Here is a 24177-nt window from a genome sequence, read left to right on the forward strand (position 1 = left end):
ACTGGAGCATTGATGCCGCAATTTGTTCTTAGGCCCAGACAAGAGCAACTTGGGCCTTTCCTTGGCCACCATTGCTCGACAGCGGATTTGCCGAAAATTAGGGTTTGTTCTTGAACAAAGACGACGGAGTTTGGGGCTGAACAACTTGATTTTCTGTTAATATATTTCAATGTATTTTCATGTATGTCATTGTATTCATTGTCTTCTTTTCATTGTAATTCAATGTATCTCGTTGTATTCCACGTATTTCATTGTATTCACTGTCTTTTTTTTTCATTGTATTTCAATGTATCATGTTGTATTCTATATATTTTATTGTATTCATTGTCTCGCTATATGTCATGAATGTATTCATATGTTTTTTTAATTAATATAATTTATGTATTCAGATGCATGTATTATATAATTTCTCTGAAGATTGCTATATTGTTAGGGTATTTTTCGGTTGAGAATCTTTTTTATAACTATAAATACAATTTTTCTGTGTTATAATTGAGTTTGTTGAGTTATATTAGGAGTCTATTATGTTAATTGATTCACTTTCTGTTTTAAAAATAGTGTAATCCCATATTTCACGCCGTGAATACAGTCGAATATAATAATCTGTCCAGCTGTAATCTCATATTTCACTCCATGAATACAGTCGAATACACTCGAATACAACAACTGATTAGCTGGACTTCCCTGATTCATGCCTATTTTTGCTACTGTATTCATGAATACAATAGCTTAAATACATCAAATACATCTTATAACCACAAAAAATGTATTTATAATCCGTAATATAGCAAATGATATCTATAGATAGCTAATTACTACTAAAAGATAATGCTTTATGAAAATTTCCCTTTTTTTTAAGTAAGAAGCCCAGCAGCTTCTGATCCCAATTCCTTGAAATTGCCATAAAAAATTACAGGCCAATTTTGGGTGGACCTTTAGCCTAATTTTTGAATCTTCCCAAAAAAAAATTATAGAGGCCATGCCCTCTTTTTTTTTAAGGGATTTTTACATACATATACACTATTGGAAATTTTAGTACCCTCCCTACTTAAGTTTTAATTTAATTACATCATTTATACAAATTTACCAATTATATACAATTTAGGAAACAGTCTCTCTACCTTTCCAGGGTAGGGGTAAGATTGCGTACATCCTACGCTCCCCAGACCCCACATGTGGTACCATACTGGGTTGTTGTTGTTGTATATGCACTTTAGGAATTAAATGAGTATCCCTTTATATTAGGAATCAATTATTTCTCATCCTTATTCTCTCTCTCTCTCTCTCTCTCTCTCTCTCTCTCTCTCTATATCTATCTATCTATGTTTCTCTCTATCTCTCAATCCCTAATTTCAATAATATAGAGCAAAGGAAAAGAGAGCACCAATTCCACCATTGAGAGCCATTAAAAATCTTTGAATTCGAATTTGGTTTTTAAAAAAATATTATTTATTTGAATTGGGTGTTGTTGCAAATAATTGGGAATTCTCTCTACGTCTCTCTCTATCTCTCAATCCCTAATTCCAGTAATGTAAAGTAAAGGAAAAAAGAGCAGCAATTTCACCATTTACAACCATTAATAAGCTTTGAAGCTTTGAATTCAAATTTGGATTTTTAAAAACCATTATTTGTTTGGATTGGGTGTTGTTGCAAAAAATTAGAAATATTATTTGGAGTTTATATCTCAATTTTGAGGTTGTTATAGTGAAGATTAGACTTGATTTTAGCTGAATTTCAGTTAGAAGAAGAAGAAGAAGAAGAAGAAGAAGAAGAAGAAATTGTATTCTGTTGTAGTTATATATTTTTTTTTATTTAAATATTGTATGAAAGTTGAACAATATTATATAAAAATTGTATTTAAGTTGTATGATATTGTAGTCGTATATAACTGGGTAGAAATAATGTATGAAAGTTGTAGATAAATTGTATAATATATAATTAGTTGTATGAAATTTATTTTTACTATGTATAAATCGGATACAAAATATACAAATGAAAATATTTTATAAAATTTGTATAAAAATTATATTTAAGTTGTATGATACTATAGTTGTATTTAACTGTGTAGAAATAATGTATGAAAGTTGTAAATAAGTTGTAGATTAGTTATAAATAAGTGTATACTATAGTATTAAGTGTAATCCAACAGGAAATAGTTGTGATATAGAAAAGAGATAATTAGAAAAGAGATAAAGGCTAGTAAAACAAATACTTTTAAAACTAAGGCTATCCCACGTCATTCTTAAGAGATGTATTAACTCCTTTTGAAATTAAGCAAATACAGAGAGGTGGATGTAGCTAAAAGGCTATGGACTCAGTAACTTTAATATGTAGCTTATTGATTTCCGTGCTATAAAGGCTATTTATTTTTCTCCACAAAGGCTATTTTCTATGATCTCTAAGGTAAATTAACCAATCATTATCTTTGAGGGGATGTCTTTAAGGTATCCCATCATTATTAATCTTTTTAACATCAAATCAAAAGATATATCAAGATTTTTGTCAATTTGATTTGCTTTGATTTTTTCTGTTTTCTTGAATGTCTCTATGTGTTTTGAACGAAAATAACTTAGAGATCAATGATTACCGTATATTAAAGAAGAAGAAAAATAAGGAAAGAGAAGATGATAAAAAAAAAGGAAAAGGGTGTAACTAAATCCCTTGATTGAAGGCATAGATAATGGATTTGGGAGCTTTTTAAGGTGGATTGTCTATATTTGTAACTAAAATGTGTTTAGGTCGGGCAAATACCAAAATATGGATATTTATCGTAAATTCCATCCCACGCGTAGCAACTTTCGAACGGCTCAAAACTAGTCAAAGACAACTCAAATACATCAGATAAAGCCCAAGGAATCAATTATAATTGATAAAGACTGAATCCTAAATCAAATCCCAAATCTGGCCAAAAATCACACTGGGGCCCGCACCTCGGAATCCGACAAAATTTACAAAATTCAATAACCCATTCAATTACGAGTCCAACCATACTAGTTTCACTCAAATCCGACTCCAAATCGGTGTTAAAAACTCAAAAATTCATATTATGAAACTTTAGGCCAAACCCCCCAATTTTCATCTCAGAATACTAATTAAATAATGAAAACAGTGATATATTCATGTATATTAACCAAACTTGTGTTAGAATCACTTACCCCGATGAATTTCTTGAAAACCCCGCAAAAAATCATCACAAACCATGCTCCTAAGGTCCAAAATGTGAAATAATGCCCTAAGCTTCATTTATATAGTACTCTCTGTGACCTCCCAATGGGCGGTCTGCACATTTCCAAGTGCGGTCGTACCTTTCCAAGTCCTGCGATTGCACAAAAATTGTGCGGCCGTACTTCACAGCTTCTCTACTACCAGGCTTCAGTAAATTGGCCATAACTTTCTCTATAAATGTCTAAATGATTATTTCTCTATCTTTCTGGAAATTAGACACGAAGAGCTACAACTTTCATTTTCTAATCATCTCCAAATTCCTTGTGGATAAAAAGATATAAGCTTCTGAAGTCGGACCAGCGAATCTGCATAACTTCCTGATGTGTGGCACACATAAAATTGTGCGTTCCACACTCCTCCTCTGAGGTCCGTAAAAAGTGCGGACCGCACCTCTCCTTTGCATCAACACTCTTAAATATGTGGTCCGCACTTCCAAAAGTACCAGAACAGTATCAAAGTGTTGAAATGCCCTCGGGACCTCAACCAAAGGTACCATCAAGTCCTAAAAACACCATAAAAACTTAGTCGAGTCCTCAAATCACATCAAACAAGAACAAAAATATGAATCACATACCAATTCAAGCTTAATGAACTTGAAACCTTAAACTTCTACAACTGATGTCGAAACCTACCAAATTACGTCTGATTTACCCCAAATTTTACACACAAGTCATAAATGACATAATGGAGCTATTCCAATTTTCGGAATCAAATTTCGATCCCGATATCAAAAAGTCAACTCCCCGGTCAAACTTCCAAACTTAAATTTCCGTTTTAACCATTTCAAGCCTAATTAAACTACAGACTTCCAAGTGATTTCCGAACACACTCCTTAATCCAAAATTACCATACATAGCTATTCATGTCCTCAAACAACCGAACGAGGTACAAATGCTCAAAACGACTGGTCGGGTCGTTACAAGTCTATTTGGCCAAACTTCTAAAATCAACTTATTTTGAGAAGTGTTTTTTCTCAAAAGTACATTTGGTGAGAAACAGTTTGTGTTTGACTAATTAATTTGAAAATCACTTCTGAGTAGCAATTAGTGTTTGGCCAAACTTTTAAAAACTGTTTCTAAGTGTATTTTCTCGAAAGTGTTTTTCAAAAAAGTGTTCTTGGGGATAAGCTACTTTTTTCACCTTCTCCAAAACTGCTTTTGCTTCTCGTCAAAAGCACTTTTTTGCCTTCCAAAAACCTGGGAAAATACTTCAACTTTGAAAAAAAAAATACTTTTTTTGAAAAAAAAAATGCTTTTAGGCTTGGAGAAGTTTGGCCAAACAGGTTAATAGTAGGGATTTTTACATACCTATACTACATATGAAACTTATTCACCCTCCCTAATCAAGTTTTAACTAAATTACATGGTCATATACAATTTACCGATTATATACAAATTTATTTTAAATGAGCATCCCTCGATTGAAGCCTTTTAATTTAGTAAATACCGAAAAATTATCATAATTCCTTACTTACCCAGACAAACCCCAATCTTTTTAAAGGATTTTCCTCTTTCTATCTTTGAAATCAACCCTCTTTTTACGTCGAATCTACAAGGTTTTTTCTTCTAAAGCTCAAAATTTTCTCTAACAATGGCAAAGAAAGGGATTATTTTTTTATCGATTTGAATTTTGCTATGGCTGGAGTTTGAAACTTTCCTGGGCTTCCCCTTTTCTTATTGGTGTTCCGATGGCGGACTAGCAGTAGATGTATATTAATTATTTGGTTGGATTGTTCGAATTGGAATTGTCAATCAATAAATTTTATAAGTGTTTGACTCTCCGCCATTAACAACCATTAAAAAGCTTCGAAGCTTTAAATTCGAATTCGATTTTCAAAAATATTTTTTGTTTGGATGGGGTGTTATTGCAAATGATTGAAAATACTCTGTGAAGTTTATATCTCGATTTTGAGGGTATTTGGTGAAGATTAGACTTGATTTGGCTGAATTTTCATATTGAAATTCGAATAAGAAGCCGAAGAACACACTACATACAAATTATATACAAATGACATAATGTATAAATATATACAAAAGACATAATGTATAAAATTTAGTATGAAAAATATATTTAAGTTGTATGAAGCTGTAGTTATATTTAACTGTGTAAGAATGAAAATACGATTTTAATTTCCTAGAGGTGCTTATTAGAGCAAGTGCTAATTTTTGTAAGTGTGGATACCGGGCTTTGGCTTCACCTAAAGTATGGCTAACGTAGTAAATAGGAAATTGCGTACATGGCTCTTCCCGAACTAGGACACCATTTACCGCAACTTCCGAGACTGCCAAATTAAGTAGAGTTGCTTGTCCGCTTTCGGAGTGTGAAGTAATGGGGGGGCTCAAAATATACCGCTTTAACTCTTTTAATGCATGTTGGCATTCTGGGGTCCAAGTGAGATTGTTCTTCTTTTTGAGCAGTGAGAAGAACCTGTGACTTTGATCCGAAGACCTCGAGATGACCCAGCCTAAAGCATTTATCCGCCCCGTTAATCTTTGTACGGCCTTAAAGTTGTCCACAACTGTGATGTCTTCGATTGCCTTGATTTTAATGGGGTTGATCTCGATTCCCCGATTTGACACATAAAGCCGAGGAATTTGCCCGAACTGACCCCGAATGCACATTTCTCAGGGTTGAGCTTCATATTGTATTTTCTCAATATGTTGAATGTTTCCTGCAAATGTGTCAAGTGGTCTTCAAATAGCGTGTCATCAATATAAACCTTCATTTATTTACCTATTTGTTCTTCGAACATTCGGTTTACTAGGCGTTGGTAAGTGGCACCGGCATTTTTTAGCCCAAACGACATTACATTATAGCAATAAGTGTCGTACTTAGTAATAAACGAAGTCTTTTCCTGATCCTCCGGGCTCATTTGTATTTGGTTGTACACGGAGTAGGCATCGAGAAAACTGAGGATCTCGTGGCTGGACGTGGCATCGATCATGCGATCGATATTTGGCAGAGAAAAGGAGTCCTTAGGGCATGCTTTGTTTAAGTCTTTATAGTCTACGTACATTCTAAGTTTATTCCCCTTCTTGAGTACTATAACTACGTTTGCTAACCATTCGGGATATTTTACTTCCCGGATGGATCCTATTTTGAGAAGTTTGGTTACCTCGTCCTTGATGAATGCATGATTTACCTCGTGGCCTTCTCTTTTTCTTTACCGATCTAAACTTTGGGTCCAAACTCAATCATTAAGTGGTAATCTCTGCTGAGATTCCTGTCATGTCAAGGTGGGACCATGCAAAATAATCCATATTTTTAATAAAGAATTTAATGAGTTTTTTCCTGAGCTCGAGAGTTAACCCCGTGCCCAGGTATACCTTTCGATTAGGTAGATGCTCAATCAGTATGACTTGCTCCATCTCTTCGATCGTTGACTTCGTGGCATCGGAATCATCGGGGATTACGAAGGTTCGAGGTATCGCATAATCATCATCCTCAAAAGTTTTCTATAGTCCTAATCTGGTCGAGGTCGGCGACTGTGGTTGCTATTTGACTTCATGTTTTTCCTTTGATTCTGGTCCCTATTTTTATGTTAGTGCCGATACTGGTATTATCTCATCAATTGCAAACATATCTTTGGCTGCTGGTTGTTTGCCGTACACCATTTTGATTCCTTATGGTGTTGGAAATTTCAAGACTTGATGAAGCGTAGAAGGTACCGTCCTCATATTATGGATCCAAGGTCTCCGAGCAGCGCGTTTTATCTCATATCACCTTCGATTACATGGAACTTCATTTCCTAGATAGTTCCGGCTACATTTACTAGCAACATGATTTCTCCTTTGGTGGTTTCACTTGCCATGTTGAAACCGTTGAGCACCCGAGCTGCAGGCACGATTTGATCCTGGAGGCCGAGTTGCTCTATGATCCTTGATCGGATAATATTTGCCCAGCTACATGAATCAATTAATACACGTTTAACTTGAACTTTATTCATAATGATAGATATTACCAGTGCATCGTTGTGAGACTGTTCGATCCCTTTCGCATCCTTATCGTTGAAAGATAAGGTATCATATGGTAAGTAGTCTCGGGTACGTATATCCCTTGTGATTGTCACTTTGGTACGTTTGAATATCGGGACTTGGGGAATACCGACCCCACTAACAATCATATGGATCACATGTTGCGGTTCCTCCTGTTCATTTTTCATGTTTGTATACCTGTCTCCAAAATAATTTTTAGCTTGGTGACTTAGGAACTATCGAAGGTGACCCTCATTGAATAAACGAGCCACTTCCTCCCTTAACTGCCTGCAATCTTCAGTTCTGTGACCATATGTTCTATGGTATTTGCACATTTGATTAGGGTTCCTTTGAGCTGGATCGGTCTGTAGGGGTCTGGGCCATCTAGTATCCTTAATTCGTCCAATGGCTCATACAATACCCGATGCATCGACGCTGAAGTTGTACTCTGATAATCGTGGTGCTTCTTTAGGCTCGACATGTTTATCGAAACCACTCTTACTCATGAGCCCTCGGGAATTTTGACCTCGATCATTCCTTCGATCATTTCGAGCGGGAATAAGTCCCGGTCTACTGTTTCTACGATCTGTGTTGTACGGTTAGTACCGATCTCTGTTTGATCAGGGCTCTTTGTCGATGTCTATTCAAATCTTGCCTTCGGATCTATTCGGATAAACGGAATTGGAAGGGGCTCCTAACTTATCATCCTCGACTCTGATTTTTGACCGGTATCGATTATGCACATCTGCCCAGTCACAGCTGGATATTAAATCAAATTCTGTTTAAGTTGTCGTGATGTTATCGAACTCCGTTCGTTCAACCCTTGAGTGAAGGCTTGGACAGTCCAATCAACGGTGACCGGGGGTAGGTTCATGCGTTCCATCTGGAATAGATATACGAATTCCCTTAGCATTTCGTTATCGTTTTGTCTCACTTTGAAGAGGTCCGATTTCCTAGTCGCGACCTTTATTGCTCCGGTGTGCGCCTTCACAAACGAATCAGTAAGCATGGAGAAGTAGTCGATGGAATTGGGCGGCAAATTGTGATACCATATCATTGCCCCTTCGATAGAGTTTCTCCAAAAAAAATTAACAAAACAGATTCGATTTCATCATCATCTAGGTCATTTCCTTTTATGGCGAATGTATAAGAAGTGACATGCTCATTAGGATCAGTGGTTCCTTTGTACTTGGGAATTTCTAGCATGCGAAATTTCTTCGGAATGGGCTTCGGAACCGCATTTGGTGGGAAAGGCTTCTGCATGAACTTCTTCGAATCCAAACCCTTCATAATCGGGGGTGCCCTCGGTATTTGATCAACCCGCGAGTTGTACGTTTCTACCTTTTTATCATTAGCCTCAATTTTCTTTTCTCCTAATTCAATCTGTTTAGTGAGCTCTTTGAGCATCTTCATGATGGAATGGTCAGTTCCCGATCCATTATCGTTCAAATTCTCCTGTACAGGTTCGACCCTATGAACAACTTCCTGTGATGTATCGAGTTCGATTCTGCTTGGTGCTCGATTCTGATTTTGGAGTTGCGCTATTGCAGCCTGCTGAGTTTGTAACATGTCAAATATCATTTGAATGCTAATCCCGCCTTCTTCACTACTATGCACGTTCTGATCAGCTTCCCAGGTGTCTCTACAGACTTTATTTTCAGGGTCGGCGCTTAAATATCCACGAATGGCGACTCGAGAACTGACATCGACTGGATCTATGGTCTGTGGTACAACGGGATTGATTGGAGGTACTCCATTTCTCAGGGCGACCATGTGCTCGTTCTCACCATGAAGACCAAGGCCGATATCTGTGTGAGTGGGTACTGCTTGAGAGTTCGACATGTTGATTCCTGAAATTAAAAACACTTACGAGAACAAGCGTAAAGGCAGTGTGTGTTATGAAGGTCAATACTAAGCAATCACTATTATCCTCAGCCCCACGCTGGGCGCCAAACTGTTTACCCTAAAAACTGGGTAACAATTAAACTTATAATGTGGTTTTAAGGATATGTGATTTCACCTAATACCAATTGATAAACGTAAAGATAAGTAATGCAAATTGTCAATAATACAAAGCAAACCAGCGTTTGGACAGAGCCCTCGAGCTCGGACACCCTCGAGCTAGTTATGCAAAAATAGTTAAAGGCACAATAAATTAATGAACAAGAAAGTAAGCTGGAAAATATTATATTGCTTTGATATTCGTGAATGTAGATATCTACAAATGATGGGGACTCCTCTTTATATAGTAGAGGAGTCCTAATTATGGTATAATTCTAATTACAGAAGTAAATTCCATGATTAGCCTAAACAACTGCCCTTGATCTGATTTGTCCGTGGATTTCCGCCGTGATCTACGCCCGATTAAGGATATCTCGCCTTTGCGTTATTGCGCTTCGTTCGAAGTCTGTCATATATAGTCTCGATCGCTGTTGGCATCGATCTCGACGAGCACCTCGAGTCATGGTCTTCGATTAAATGGCAAAATCGGATGAGCCCTATTTTAACCGTATGTGTGTGTTCAACGACTAATTTAAAATTTACTTTTCTCGTATTCTTATAAAAGTGTGTTTAATTTGATGTGCAGTTTACAGATACAGTGCTTAAAGAGGAACTTGACGAATTATGGCCCATCTTAGTTCTGTATCCAGAACGAATAAATAATAACTTTTGGTGGCGTCAGTATAGAAAACAGGCACATGCGCATCAAATAAGCTTGATTATAAATCATTTTTTGTAGCCGCAAGAGATCACCTTAAATATATGAAGGAAAATGATTTTACTGTATCTTTATTTATATGCCGTCAACACTGTACCTGATAATCGTCAGGACATATTTTTGGGGCTGAGGGCTTCGATGTTTTAATTTCATGTATAACACCGAATGACACTCACGATCTACTTGAGGCTGTTTATTATTGCCTCGATGTACTTGCTGGGGAACTTCAAAATTGTCCCCTCAATGCGAGGCCACGTGGATATTATAGAAATGGTAAACAAATTATATGGCCTGCTTATGAGCTTTAGACGACAATTTGGAGATGTAGAAAGTAATTTTTATCTGTTGGAATAAGTGCATTCGATAAATTTGAATTAATATATTTGATAAAATAATGTATTTTATTAAAAGGCTCTTTATTTTTTAAAGTGAATGAATGTAAATTTTTTGTTAATTTACTATATACGTTTTTTTTTTTTTGGTTTTAACAAATGCATCAAAAATTCATGAACATATTTATGATCTTTACTAAATAAAAAAACTTGTCTTTCAAGAATCTTTAACCTATAAATAAGTCTGATTTTCTTTGAAAAATACAAGCAATTCACAAATTATTTTTTTCTTAGAATATAGAGTATAAAGGGTACACAACAGAAGTATAGGAGGTCTTTGAGTTAGTTCAAAAATTAGTTAAAATAGTTAGTTGGTTAGTGGCTATGTGTTGTCAGTTAGTTAGTGCTCATGAGCAATATAAGACATTGTATTGAATGACCCTATCTCTTAGACAATACAGAATGAATTTTTCTTCTTCTTCTTTTCTCAATCCTCTTCGTTAGCTAGAATCTAACATGGTATCAGAGCGGGGATCGCAAGGACTGTAATTTCGAACGATTTCCGGCGAGATTCAAGTTTTCTGACAAAGTTCAGAGCAAAGGAATTCTTCGATTTCGAGCTCAATTTCTAGCAGCCATGGCAGGTAACGAAGTCGGTTACCTAGATCATAATCATATGCTATTTTTGCAAGCTTCAGACGCTCTAGGACTTGTATTCATTCTGCTCAAGCTCATAGGTCCAGAAAACTACGCATTGTGGAGCAGGGGCGATGAGATTGGCACTCCAAGGAGAGAGCAAGCTTGGATTTGTGGACAGATCTGGTATAAAAAGCATGTATAGAAGCGAATTAGCATAGGAGAAATGCAACGCAATTGTTCTCTCATTGATTGGTAGTACTGTTTCAAATGAATTAGTGCCTAGCATCGTGTATGCATCAAATGAAAAAAAAGTGTTAGCTGATTTTCAGGAGAGATTTGGTAATCAAATTTAACGAGAATCTATCATCTTTGGACTGCTATTGCGACTTTGAGACAAGGAACTGACTTAGTTACTAGTTACTATTCTAAAATGAAGGACCTACGGGATGAACTAGATGTAATAGCACCTTTAGTCTCATGTGATTGTGAAGAGTCCAGGCCTTCTGTAGAGCTCTTGAAGAACATACATCTACTGCAGTTTCTCATGGGACTGAACAAAAGCTATGGTAGTATTCGAAGTAATGTTTTGGCTAAAAGACATGTGATCACTGTGAATGAAGCTTACACAATAGTCACACAAGAAGAAAGCCAAAGAACTCTAGGTGTCACAGACACATTAAAAGATTCACTCACAATTATGGTAGGAAAAGATCATGAGCTCAAACCTAAAAGGCCAAGATTGATCTGTGATTATTGTGGTTATAAAGGACACCTCAATACCCACCGTATTTCAAAATAAGAAAAAGGGTCAAAACACTGGAGGCAAGACCTATGTGAATAATACAACCACCGGTGAGGAAAAGCAGGCACCTATGCTGCCAACACAAGAAAATTTCTTTACTGAGCATCAATACAAACAGTTGGTGAATTAGTTGTAGAAAACTGCCACAAATGATTGTTCCACAAACACTACAGGTATTATCACTTTAATAACAAATGTAGCTGCTAATGATCTTGTTTGGATAGTGGACTCAGGCGCAACTCACCATATGACACATTGCCATGGTGTTTTAGATAATTTTAAAAGGGTCGATCATAGGACAGATGGAGTACAGTTACCTACAAGCATTAAAGCAGACATAACACATACATGAGATACATTAGTTTTAGGGGATACAACAATTAAAGGAATTCCTTATGTGCCAGATTTTAAATTCAACCTATTATCAGTATCAAAACTCACTAGATAGTTGTGTTGCTCAGTTAGTTTTTACCCTGATTTCTGTATATTTCAGGGGCTCTACAATGGCAAGGTGGTGGGAATTGGTAGAGAAAGCAATGGATTGTACCTGATAAAGAAGAATTTACCAATAACAACAGCAAGTTTTCTGAAGGAAAATGGAGAAACAAGACTGTGGCATTTAAGACTAGGTCATGCATCAGAAAAATCTATTCAGCATATTTTAGAGTTGAAGAATAAGATACATGCTAGAGAGCAGGACAATTGTGAGGTGTTCCCTTTAGCAAGGCAATGTCGGTTACAGTTTCTTATTAATAGCACCAGGTCAAGTAGTTATTTTCAGCTTGTACACATGGATGTTTGGAGACCTCATAAAGTACCTACATATGACAAGAAGCTTTATTTTGTTACAATAGTAGATGACTATAGCATATTTACTTGGGTATGATTAATACAATCTAAATGTGAAGTAGTTATTGTAATAAAGAAATTCATTGCAATGATAAACACTCAGTTTGAGGTTGTTAGATCAGATAATGGTACTGAATTATTCAACTCTCAATGTATTACCTTGTTTGCTTCTCTTGGGATCATACACCAGAGTAGTTGTCCATACATCCCCACAATAAAATAGGGTGGTTAAAAGAAAGTATAGGCATATATTGGAGGTTGTAAGAGTCTTAAAATTTTAAAGCTCAATCCCTAGGAGGTTCTGGGGTGATTATGTAAGAACAACAATATACTTGATAAAAAAATTGCCCACTAGTGTATTGCAAGGTATATCACCTTATGAGTTGTTGTATGGAAAGCCAGCCAAGATAGATCACTTAAAGGTATTTGATTGCTTATGTTATGCAAGTAACATACCTAAATGTGACAAATTTACAATTAGGGCTAGAAAGGTTGTTCTTATTGGATACTCAGAAACATAAAAAGGTTATAAGCTATATGATCTCGAGAACAGAAGTATATTTGTTAGCAAAGATATGGTGTTCAAAAAGCAAATTTTTCCTTTTGAAAGAACTAAAGATTCAGATAGTTCAGAGGACCTATTCACTTCTCAACATTCATTTGAAGCAGGAGATGTGCAACAACCACATGCAATGGTGATTCCAACTACACCCAGGACATGCAGTTACTAATTGATGACAACATGCTATAAAAGTGGAGAATGCTAGTGATGAAACAGTCATAGACCATGCAGTATCCAGTGGAGAACATGATATTGCAGCCCCGATAACTAAAAATTCTATATTTGAACAAACAGTTGAGACAATAGAAGTTCAGGAACCACTCTTGGATACAACAGAAAAAGCTTGTACAGTGGAGATGCATCCACAACCAGTATCTGCAGAAATAGAGACTAGGAAACCTAGTCGACAAGGAAAACCCCTCCATTTGGCTTAAGGACTACATCACAACTGCTAAGAACACACTAATAATGCATATTCCATTTTTAATGTAATCTCCTATGATCACCTATCCCCTTCATATCAGTCATATCTCAGTGTCTTTTTCAGTTTTAACTGAACCACAAAGCTCTGCATGATTCAAGATGGATAGAAGCTATGGAGCAAGAGATTAAAACACTTGAAGAAAATCATATCTGGGGGGGTGGTAGACTTGCCATAAGGGAAGAAACCAATTGGTTATAAGTGGGTGTTTAAGATCAAATATAAGTCAAATGGAGAGGTTGAGAGATTTAAGGTAAGACTGGTAGCAAAAGGATACACCCAACAAGAAGGGTTGGACTATCACGAGACATTCTCACTAGTTGCCAAAATGGTAACTGTGAGAACTGTCCTTACATAGTAGCCTCAAAGGGATGGATCCTCTACCAAATGGGTATTAACAATGCATTCCTACAAAGTTATCTTTATAAAGAAGTATATATGGTCTTTCTACAAGGTTTCCAAAGCCACTGGAAAATAAAGCTTGCAGATTATTGAAATTACTCTATGGCCTGAAACAGGCTTCAAGACAATAGAACATTAAGCTCACAGATGCATTAGTAGGAGCAGTATATTAGCAGAGTGCATATGATCACTCTTTATTCACTAAGTAGACAACACATGACATTGTTATTATCTTAGTGTACGTTAATTATCTCTTAATCACAGGTAGCAACATGTCCCTTGTGGAAGAGGCCAAGAGTATATTACACAACAAATTTAGAGTCAAAGATTTGGGTGAACTCAGATATTTCTTAGGCATATAAGTGATGAGATCAGATAAGAGGGTGCTGATAAACAAAAGAAAATATACACTAGAGTTGATTTTCACTACAGGACTAGCTGCAGCCAAACCTACCTCTACCCTTGTTGAGGTAAATCAAAAACTAACTACCACAAAGTATGACAAACATGTAGGAAAAATGAAAATGAAGAATTACAGGATATAGCAAGTTACCAAAGGCTAGTAGGTAAGTTGCTATATTTGACCATCACACGACCTCATATTTGCTTTGGTGTGTAAGTGTTAAGTTAGTTCATGCAACATCCTAAACAATCTCACTTAGATGCTGCACTTAGAGTGGTCAGATATATCAAAGGCTCACCTGGTTTAGGTATCTTTCCCAAAAGGGGCCCTATCTCTCATCTCTCTGCCTTTTGTGATTCTGATTGGGCAGCATGCCCAAAAACACATAGGTCGATCACTGGATATATTATGAAGCTGGGGGATTCCTTATTATATTGGAAGTCCAAAAAGCAGCAGACAGTGAGTTGTAGCTCAGCTGAAGCTGAATATAAACGTCTTGCAGCAGTAGCAACTAAGATTACTTGGCTTGTTGGATTATTGCAGGAATTGAATATTGTAGTGCACCAACCAGTTGACTTTTATTGTAATAGCAAATTTGCTCTTCAAATTGCAGCAAATCTTATTTTTCATGAGAGAACAAAATAGATCGAGATAGATTATCATTTTGTTCGGGAAAAAAATAAAAAATGGACTGCTCGCACCTCATTATATTTCAACAAAACATCACTTGGCTGATCTTATGACAAAAGAACTTGGTGTTGCTCGGCACTCTTTTCTTCTTTCCAATCTAGGAATGTTCAATGCTTTCCACTCTCCAGCTTGAGGGGGAGTCTTGGGATATAGGGTATTAAAGTGTACATAATAGAAGTATAGGGGGTCTTTGAGGTAGTTCAAAAATTAGTTAAAGTAGTTAGTGGACAACTGGCTATGTGATGTCAGTTAGTTAGTGCTCATGAGCACTATAAGACATTATATTGAATGACCCTCTCTATGAGACAATACATATTGAATTTCTCTTCTTCTTCATTTCTCAATCTTCAACGTTAGCTAGAATCTAACACTTTTCCCTTAAAATATTATAAGAGAGACTAATCAATTGGCGGAAATTACAGATTCAAGCATAGAAGAGAAACATTCTTGAATGCTACTTGTTATGTGGTTTAGTTAAATCCCGAAGATACAAAAAGAAAAATTACCAAGATAAAATTGCCACTTATTCTTCCATTTGCTCAGGGAAGAGACTCCAATTATCTTCAAGAAATGTTTTCTCTATGTGCCTCTAAGCCAAGTAACTTTATATATCATGTTCTCTTTACATATAAACAAGTAAGAAGAAGTAAAGAATACAAGGCAAAGTTAGAGTCTTTGCTGCTAAAGGCATGTATATCATCAAGAAACGGAAGAGGCAACTATAGCTTCGATGGCTTGAAAAATCTACTTAGATATAATCCTTAAATATTAGTCAAAGTGGAGTTTCTACTAGAACATTGCTTTACTCTTGTACAGAGGAAATTGGGTTCCTTTATGAAAAGCCTATGTATTTTCTGTTAGTTTACTGCTCTGTGTTTGGTTTTTTTGTTAGCTAGACTAAAATTTGTTGTGAGTAACCAAGTAGATGTTGGGCCTAAGTTTGGGGAAGCTAATGCACTGGATGAAAATATTGGGCCTAAGGCAAAATTGAGAAAGAGTCTGCGAATCAAAAAGCCCAATACTTTGCTGAAGGACTTTGTGTAGAATCTCGAAGGACAGGTGTCAAGAGATTAGTGATAGCCAAGAGAATGTCCTTGTTGTTATTAGTAGCAGAATAGTAGTGGAGGTAGGCTTATTTTGTATTCAGTATCGTATGTGTTTTCTCTCATCCCCATTTCCTCTGTCAGAGTCTGTTTCCCATCTCCTTCTTATTCCTCTTATGCATCTGAGTCTTCCTAAGTTCTATTGTAATTTTGTTCTCAGTTTACAATAGAAACTCTGTTAACTGTTGTAGCATTTGGAGTGTGTTACAAAATTGCTCAAATTTTAGCAAAGTTAGAGGATGATAAGTGCTCACGGTAATATATAAAGGACTAAGTTAGACCTAAGGGACAATTTTGACTAAAAACTCTAAAGCATTTGTCTTTTTCCTCATATTTATACAATTTTCACTCAAAATTTGCAGAAAATAAATGCAATTACCTCAATAAAGGTCTTGAAACTTTTCTGGACTCATGAAAAGCTCATAATCCACAATACGAATTGCAAGATCCAAATCCCGACGCATGATTTGGCTCCCTCCAAAGTAAGATATTTTCATAAATGGGAAATAGGTAGTCAAAGAAGTAGTATGCATAGTATATATTAACTCACGGACGTGAAGATTCCTATCCTTCAACATATACAACAGTTGCAACATTGATCAGTTGAGGATGTGTTTCCCTATCTGGAAATTTAAAATATTTTGGTGGCTGCAGGATAAACAATAGCCAAATGTGGTATTAGTTTGTAGGCATATGTAGCAATTAGTGCCTTTGGTTTTGAGAATACACTTTCGCTAGCTTGCATTTCATTGAACACTCAGGGGTGTCAATGGTTCGGTTCGGCCGGTTATTTTATAAAAGTTGTACCATACCAATTTTTCGGTTATTCTATTATGTATAACCAAAATTAGACTTTTCGAAACTGCCCCAATCATGTCGGTATCAGTACAGTTCGGTTAATTTTCAGTATTTTTTTTTTAATATCATGTAAATTCACCAGTAGAAATAGAATTGCAATAATATACATTCTTTTATAGGACTTAGCAAAACTCTCTAGACATTTTTACTGTTTAAAGGGTGTTAAAAAAAAGGTGGCTAAAGTATAGATCCATCAACTATTCTACAATAGCGTAACAAAGGCAAAAAAAAAAATATTAATCACACGAGTTGAAAGATATACCAAGCTGAGACTCAAGAATAAAGTCTATAGAAGATTAAATATTCAAAAAGATAAATCTAAATTATATGAAAGGAAACATATTCAATACATTGTAGTTTGCTACTCATAATCGCTAGAATACTTTGTGTCTTGCTAATAAAGATACTTGAAATAACTTAGTTTAAGTAGAAGTAGCATAATAGGTTTTAGGAATTAGTATTTTGAGTTTAATTACTTGTTGGCTTGTAATAGTTTTCATAATTCCAAGGCTCAAAGAAAATTTAATACATTATTATTTTTAAACTTACTAAATAAATATATTTTCTACATTTAAAATTTATTCGATTTATTTTTATAAAATAAAAAACCTACCCTAATTATCGGTGCGGTTATATATTTATATAAAAACATATGGTTTCTTAAAAAGAAACCTAAAAATCGGTTTCTTAAAAAGCATCTACTTACAGTATCCTGTAATTCAATAATAGAAGTGAACATCCATTTCACTGTTTCGAAACAATCTAAAAGGGAATTGAACACATTAATTGAGAATAAATAAATGTGTTAAAGATGCATCACTCAATGCTTCATTACTAGTTTGCCATATAATACGAGATATTAATGCATATAATTAGTTTTCCAACTAAAAGAAGTAAATATCATTGATTATTCATTTTTGATATTGTAATAGGTAGTTTTCTTTTACAATAAGTTAGCACATATATTAATATTATACTATCAATAATACATAAAAAGCGATTTTTATATTGAAAAATATGAGAGGAAAAATGGAGAGAAAGAAGACCTAAAAGTGGTACTAACATTATCCACAAGAATGGGATATGGTAACATGTGGCATTGCGTAAGTGGATGAAGTAATGGCGTGTGGTAGCTAAGTTGATCTTTAGTAGCCTCTCAAATCCGACTTGTGTTTTTGCCCCAATCCATTAATTTTTCTGCTTCATCATTTGTTTGCAGCAGAGACAAATTAAGACATGGCAAGTAGCAGCATGGCTTCTGCTGCATCTGGTTTTATGGTGGCCACACCCAATATTGCTACCTCTAACACTGCTCCTCGCACCTCTATGTTATTCTTCTCCTCCTCCAAGAACAACACCACCACCAACTTCCCGAGGCTCGTTGTTAGGGCCGCGGAAGAGGCTGCGCCGCCAGCTGCTACCGCCACCGCTGAAGGTGAAGCTCCTCCTGCCAAAGCTGCCAAGCCACCTCCGATTGGACCCAAGAGAGGAACCAAAGTAAGTACTCCCGTTTTAATCCTTGAAAGTTTGACTGAGCACAGAATTTAAGAATGAAATGATAACTATAGTACATATTATGATCTTAAACATTTGTGTGGCTATAGGAGTATGGAAAAGTTTTATAAATATAGGAAGATCATTTTCTTTCAACTGATTAAAAAAGATAGAGCGCCATATGGAATTAATGAAATAGATTGGAGTAGTTCAATAACACGCAGACCAACATATCTGGTACAGCAGCAAGAACTGAACTCATAATTTTCAGTCTGTATTTTGTGGACCAACTGCACCTACTATACAATAAGTTCTAGCTTAATATAAATATATGTTCAACTCTATAAATGTAATTTGATTTGAAAATGGTGAATAAGGTAATTCAAGTCGAAGACAGTGAGTGTGTTTGCATCTTGTATACAACCACAAACTATAGCAGCTAGATTATTCTAAACTGTTATTAAATACAGGTGAGAGTTTTAAGGAAGGAGTCTTACTGGTACAAGGGTGTTGGTTCAGTTGTAGCTGTTGATCAGGTAAGTAACTTGATTAGAATCCGTACGTGTCTTTTATGTGAGTGTGAAATTTGAAATGTTTAACTTTGACCTTCTTCATTGCTGGTGGTGATGGTGCAGGATCCAAACACACGCTACCCAGTCGTAGTAAGGTTCAACAAAGTGAACTATGCTAATGTATCTACCAACAACTACGCATTGGATGAAGTCGAAGAAGTGAAATGAAAGAATGGAAGTAATTAACTAGTTCATGGTTTTTCATATTTGTAATATGCCCGGCCCTGTGCTTTCCATGTTTAATCTCTAGTTATATACTGGCTTTGAATGTGAATCTGTATCATAATTTCTTGCAAATTTCTCCTTCCATTTCTTATTAAGTTTGTTGCCATTGTTCAATCAATTCTCTCGAACCATCTTAATTAGATTGCTTAGTATCAGTTCGTTGGGTCTGTTTAGCTGAGGACTTAAAGAGAAGGATCAAACCCCATCATTTTTACATCAATATTTGCAGTTTTTTGGTACTAAAGTGGGAGGAAATGAACTCTAGCTAAGGCAATATACGAGATCCATTCACAGTTTCTCGACCCTGTAAGTTTGGCTTACACTCCAATTGACCTCTCTTGTTTCCATTCCATTGTGAGAAGATAGAGAACGAAGCAGCAAGTACTCGAACCGTGCCACGATTTTTCTTTGATCTAAAAGCAAAAATATAATTTGTTCGGGAAAAATATATAATGCACCAGAATGTTTGATCAGCTTTATAGACAACAGTAATGATCTATGCCAACATGAACAATTTGAGGACTTTGGTTTCACATACAGTAGACAACTTTCGTATCAAATAAACTTAATACTGGAAATGACAATACCTAGTTTAACAATTTCATCTTCCATTATGGACTGCGTTAAAACTTGATGGCACGTATGAAAGGGTACCTACATGCTTCCTTAAGCAACATGCATAATCCGGCTCCCTTCCCCTGCTTTCACTCTCGGAAACACCATGGCCTGGAGAGGCAGGAAGTTAACCTCACCAATAAAGGAAAGAAAAGGGAAGAAATAAGTAAACTAAAGCAAATGAAAACTCGGCAGATGCTATAATTATGAATTGAAGAGGAAAAAAGAACCATATTGTTAACATAATTTAATCTAATTCTTCAAAAAATAAAAAGAGAATTCTGATCTCATTTCTTAAACTCTTCCATCCATGCCATCAAGAAGACCAGACCAAATTCCCTTTACTGGTGGCAATTGCACTACAAAAGCATTCCAAGGAGGATAACCAACACCGCTGCCACGCACACGGCCATCCAGGCGTAAAGATAAATACCTGCACATGATCAAAATTGCAAAAAATTAATCGACATATTACATTTAGTAAACTCGTTTATGATAATAGCTAGACTCGTATTTCAAGATTTGTTAACAGATTCAAGTAAAACCATGATAAAGGTACATTTTGCTGAACACGATAATGCTAACATTTGTCATTTTGGACACACCCTACAAAGAAGTTAATCAGCCAATCTATCTTTTAAAAAAACCACATATACTACTAAAGTTGTAGAATACTTACACTGGAGATTCAGGAGAGACGTTGGCTAGTTTCTTTTGTTCATCTATCCACCTATCACGAGTGAGCCAAACATGAGTATCTTTGTTTTCACTTCTTAATGTCAATGCAATTATCGTTAATGTCAGCAGCACAAGTGAGAGAAGAAACAGTTTCAAGTTAGACAAAGTTCCATTTTGTTGATAACACACTTACTTGGTCCACTCAGTGGCATAAAGAGGAGCAAGCTGCCATAGCCTTTTTCTTCTGGATACCTTCTCCTCAAGTTCTTCATTCTCTTCAAACTCAAAACTAGGAGAAATTCCATCAGTTGCAAAAGGGACCACAAGCACCCCTCTTTCAAGAAGGCCATCGGTAAATGGTTCGCTGAGTCTGAAACATTCTGAAATGAAAGCCGAAGGGCCAGCAAGGATGACCAAACGAGCAATTCCTCTGAAAGCACTCAGGGGAACGATTTTCTTCTCATCCACACGAAGCTTAAGATTTGCAAGATTTTCCTCTCTTACTAATCTTGCCACCTGTGCATTCTTTGCTCTATTCTCCCTATAATACAGAAAAGCAAATACAGAGACTGCGACGAGGTCTATGCCAAGGCCTTTTAGGATCTCAGGAACTTCAGCTGCTCTTGATGAATTGGCCAATGCCGCAATTAGTCGTGTAGAGGCAATGAGTCCTCCAAGACCACCACTTGCAATGAAAGCAACATAGAAGAACATCCGAACAGACCGAAAGGGAGTAAGAACTTCACTTCTTATCTTGGCTGTGGAACTAAATAACAAAGAAAATCAATATTGTAAGGTTACTTCACTTTAAAAGAGAGCCTGATATCATACTAAATGAGTCTGAAATTGGCGGCACATGTACAGAGAACACATCCACACTAAAAGTTAAAACTAAGCTCAGCACATTCCGAACAGCTGTCAGAAACTCGGAAACAAACAGACCTGTTATGGTTGAATCTGTAATACGAGGAGCTTAATGCACACAACAATATGTCTTAAAAGAACAACAATAACACTTATTCCTATCATTCAGCTACAAGAAAAAATCATGACCTAAGCATATCAATTTCATATTCTTATTATTAGTCTCTCGATTTGAGCCACAGCATTGATGCTCTTGTGGAGCAGCAAGTTCTTCTCTGTTTCTCCATCAACAAAGCAAGGCCTGAATGATAACCTTTAATAAGTGAACTTCCTCCAAACCAGTTCTGCTACAGAGGTGAAGCGTATTTGTAACAAACTTTCTCCCAAGGAATTCCATTTATAATGATTCAGGGAGACATTGGAAGGGAAGATTATGGTTGCCGCTGAACTGCCACTAAAAGGAATGTCTAAGTGGCTAAAACATCTATACCCTGGTACTTTTTTCCTTTTGTGATAATTAAAGTAATTTTATTAAAGTTACTGGGGGCGAGGAGGATATATACCCTGAGGTTTCTATTGAACAAACTAATGTTTTCCCCAACCAAAAGTTGTCTGATTAGCTACCAGTTGATTCATATATTACTCTCTCCTTTGCCAGCAGCATATTTCTGTTCTAACTAAATAGATTCTTAAGAGATTCCGTAAGCAGGACAATAATGTTGGAAATAGACAAAATAAACAAAACAGCAAAATCCATCTCAACCAAGAAGTGAAGCAGCAACCAATCAAGCCAATGCCCATGTACAATTAGGTGCTTGCAATAAGCTAAAAATTATAATTTATATACACGGATTGGGCATGCATAACCTATAACTCACCAACTTAAAATCAGCATAAATTGCAGGTATTTATTTTAGATAGATTTAGCCTACATATCAAATGATTATGGAGTTAAATTCTTGTAAATTTAAGGGAATATGTACCAAAAAGAGATCTTTAAGCAGATTGCTTTTGAATTGGTAAAGAAATAAAAAAAGAATGTAGCACTAACATGTGGAAATTTTGTTTATAATATATGCTCTACGGCATTTGCACGTCACATTCTGAAGGCACAAGATACTCATTCCCTGCATCTAACAGACTAGATTCATGACCAAACTCTTCTTCACAATTTAGCAAATGATAAGCAATGAGTGGAAGAGTCTACTGTGAATTTTATAAAAGAAGCTCTATCTACTCTTGTGCATTCGCTAGTGATATGATAAACACACCACAATTCACAAACAACAGATTATATAACTAATGAAGTTAATAAGTACTCCCTCCGACAGAACACGACGTTGAAGAAATAAAAGAAGGTTTTTGAAACTTGTGATCCTAAACATGTTATACCATTTTTGTGGTTGTGAGAGATTCTCGTTAAGGGTAATATTGGAATCCTAAAACAGGGTTTCCTTATTAGGAAAGGGTTCATTCTTTTCTCGAACTAACTAAAAAGGAAATAGGTTCACACATATATTGAAATGGATGGAGCATTAGTTTTAAGATTTGTTGCTTTCAAAAGAGGTCTTTAATCTACGCCATATCCTTCCCTGTTAATAATCCTCGAAATTATTAAAAAAAAAAAAAAAATCTAACCAACAAAAGCATCTAATTTCAAAACACGAGTTGAAATGATACCTTATACTATCAGAAGAAGGACTCGAATTACTACAAACTATAGAGAGCAATTTGGGTTTACGTCTGGAGCTGGTGACATCAGTATAGAATTTCGCACCATCTTTCAATTGGCGGGAAAATGCGAACCGTTTATTAGCGCTAGGATGGAAGTTGGGTGAACTGACGGTAATATAGGAGAATTGCGCCGCCGTAGCCATAGCTCAGCAGCGATTTTGATTTTCCGGCAGAAATGCAGTGGTTTTTGAAGGTTTAAACATGGCTGCTACCACCGCGAATTTGGGGGATGGTGGATATTAATTTTGGATGATCCAAACACTGCCACGACGATTTTGGCTTTGTTTATGGTAGTGGCGAAATTACTACCAAAATGATTTTAAAATAAAACTTGGAAAATACTTTTCAGAAATTCCTAAATGGGAGTATGAATCAAAATACAGCTTCTTTAAGTTTCTTTTATTTTACTCCTGTCACTTTTTTATAACTAACTTTAGTGTACGTGCACGTCATTCAGTATAAAATATATAAAATAAATAAATAAATTATTGTATACATTGAAACAATATCTTCTCAACATACAAAGATGATGAATATAGTTGAATTAGTTATATAATATAATATCTTGTGAAATAAGAAATAAATATGTCATGCTGTTGTATCTCGTCTAACATCTCTTTGGAATACAAGTAATACAAATTTCGACTATCAATTAGACCAATGATAGTATTATATTACGTCACAATTTGTCAAATTTTTTATTTCATCAAAATATTATAAACTTTGACTACTGGATATAAATATTTAACCTGATTGTTTATTCGGTAGATGCATTACTACATTCCCAAATATATCTACTAAATAATGTAATTTTTCATAAAACTTCAGTCACCTAATTAGGCCAGTCTTCAGGAAGTTGTTCTTTAAACAAATTTTCTTAGATCTTCATCCAATAATATTAATTAAATAGTTATTATTTTTCTTAAAAATATTAAAAGCTTGAAAAATTGAATAAT

General features: G+C 35.7%; 3 protein-coding genes across 3 annotated transcripts; 2 read left to right on the forward strand and 1 right to left on the reverse strand.

The window, feature by feature from the left end:
- Positions 1 to 14619: 14619 nt before the first annotated feature.
- Positions 14620 to 16122, forward strand: LOC138877664 (uncharacterized mitochondrial protein AtMg00810-like). The gene is made up of 2 exons (XM_070157291.1): positions 14620 to 14971; positions 15971 to 16122. The coding sequence occupies exons 1-2, from the start codon at positions 14620 to 14622 to the stop codon at positions 16120 to 16122; spliced, it is 504 nt and encodes a 167-aa protein (XP_070013392.1).
- Positions 16123 to 18231: 2109 nt separating this feature from the next.
- LOC104216219 (photosystem I reaction center subunit IV B, chloroplastic) lies at positions 18232 to 19425 on the forward strand. The gene is given in 3 exon segments (NM_001302598.2): positions 18232 to 18536; positions 19004 to 19069; positions 19169 to 19425. Coding segments are annotated over 3 exon segments (432 nt in total). The 5' UTR covers positions 18232 to 18275; the 3' UTR covers positions 19274 to 19425.
- A 701-nt stretch (positions 19426 to 20126) lies between these two features.
- LOC104216220 (protein LOW PSII ACCUMULATION 1, chloroplastic) lies at positions 20127 to 23611 on the reverse strand. The gene is made up of 4 exons (XM_009766224.2): positions 23168 to 23611; positions 20817 to 21389; positions 20625 to 20675; positions 20127 to 20378 (listed from the first exon to the last, which is right to left on the reverse strand). Exons 1-4 carry the CDS (start codon positions 23362 to 23364, stop codon positions 20240 to 20242), a joined length of 960 nt encoding a protein of 319 aa, XP_009764526.1. The 5' UTR covers positions 23365 to 23611; the 3' UTR covers positions 20127 to 20239.
- Between the last annotated feature and the right edge of the window lie 566 nt (positions 23612 to 24177).

This window comes from Nicotiana sylvestris, chromosome 9, assembly GCF_000393655.2.
Source record: "Nicotiana sylvestris chromosome 9, ASM39365v2, whole genome shotgun sequence".
NCBI lineage: Eukaryota > Viridiplantae > Streptophyta > Magnoliopsida > Solanales > Solanaceae > Nicotiana > Nicotiana sylvestris.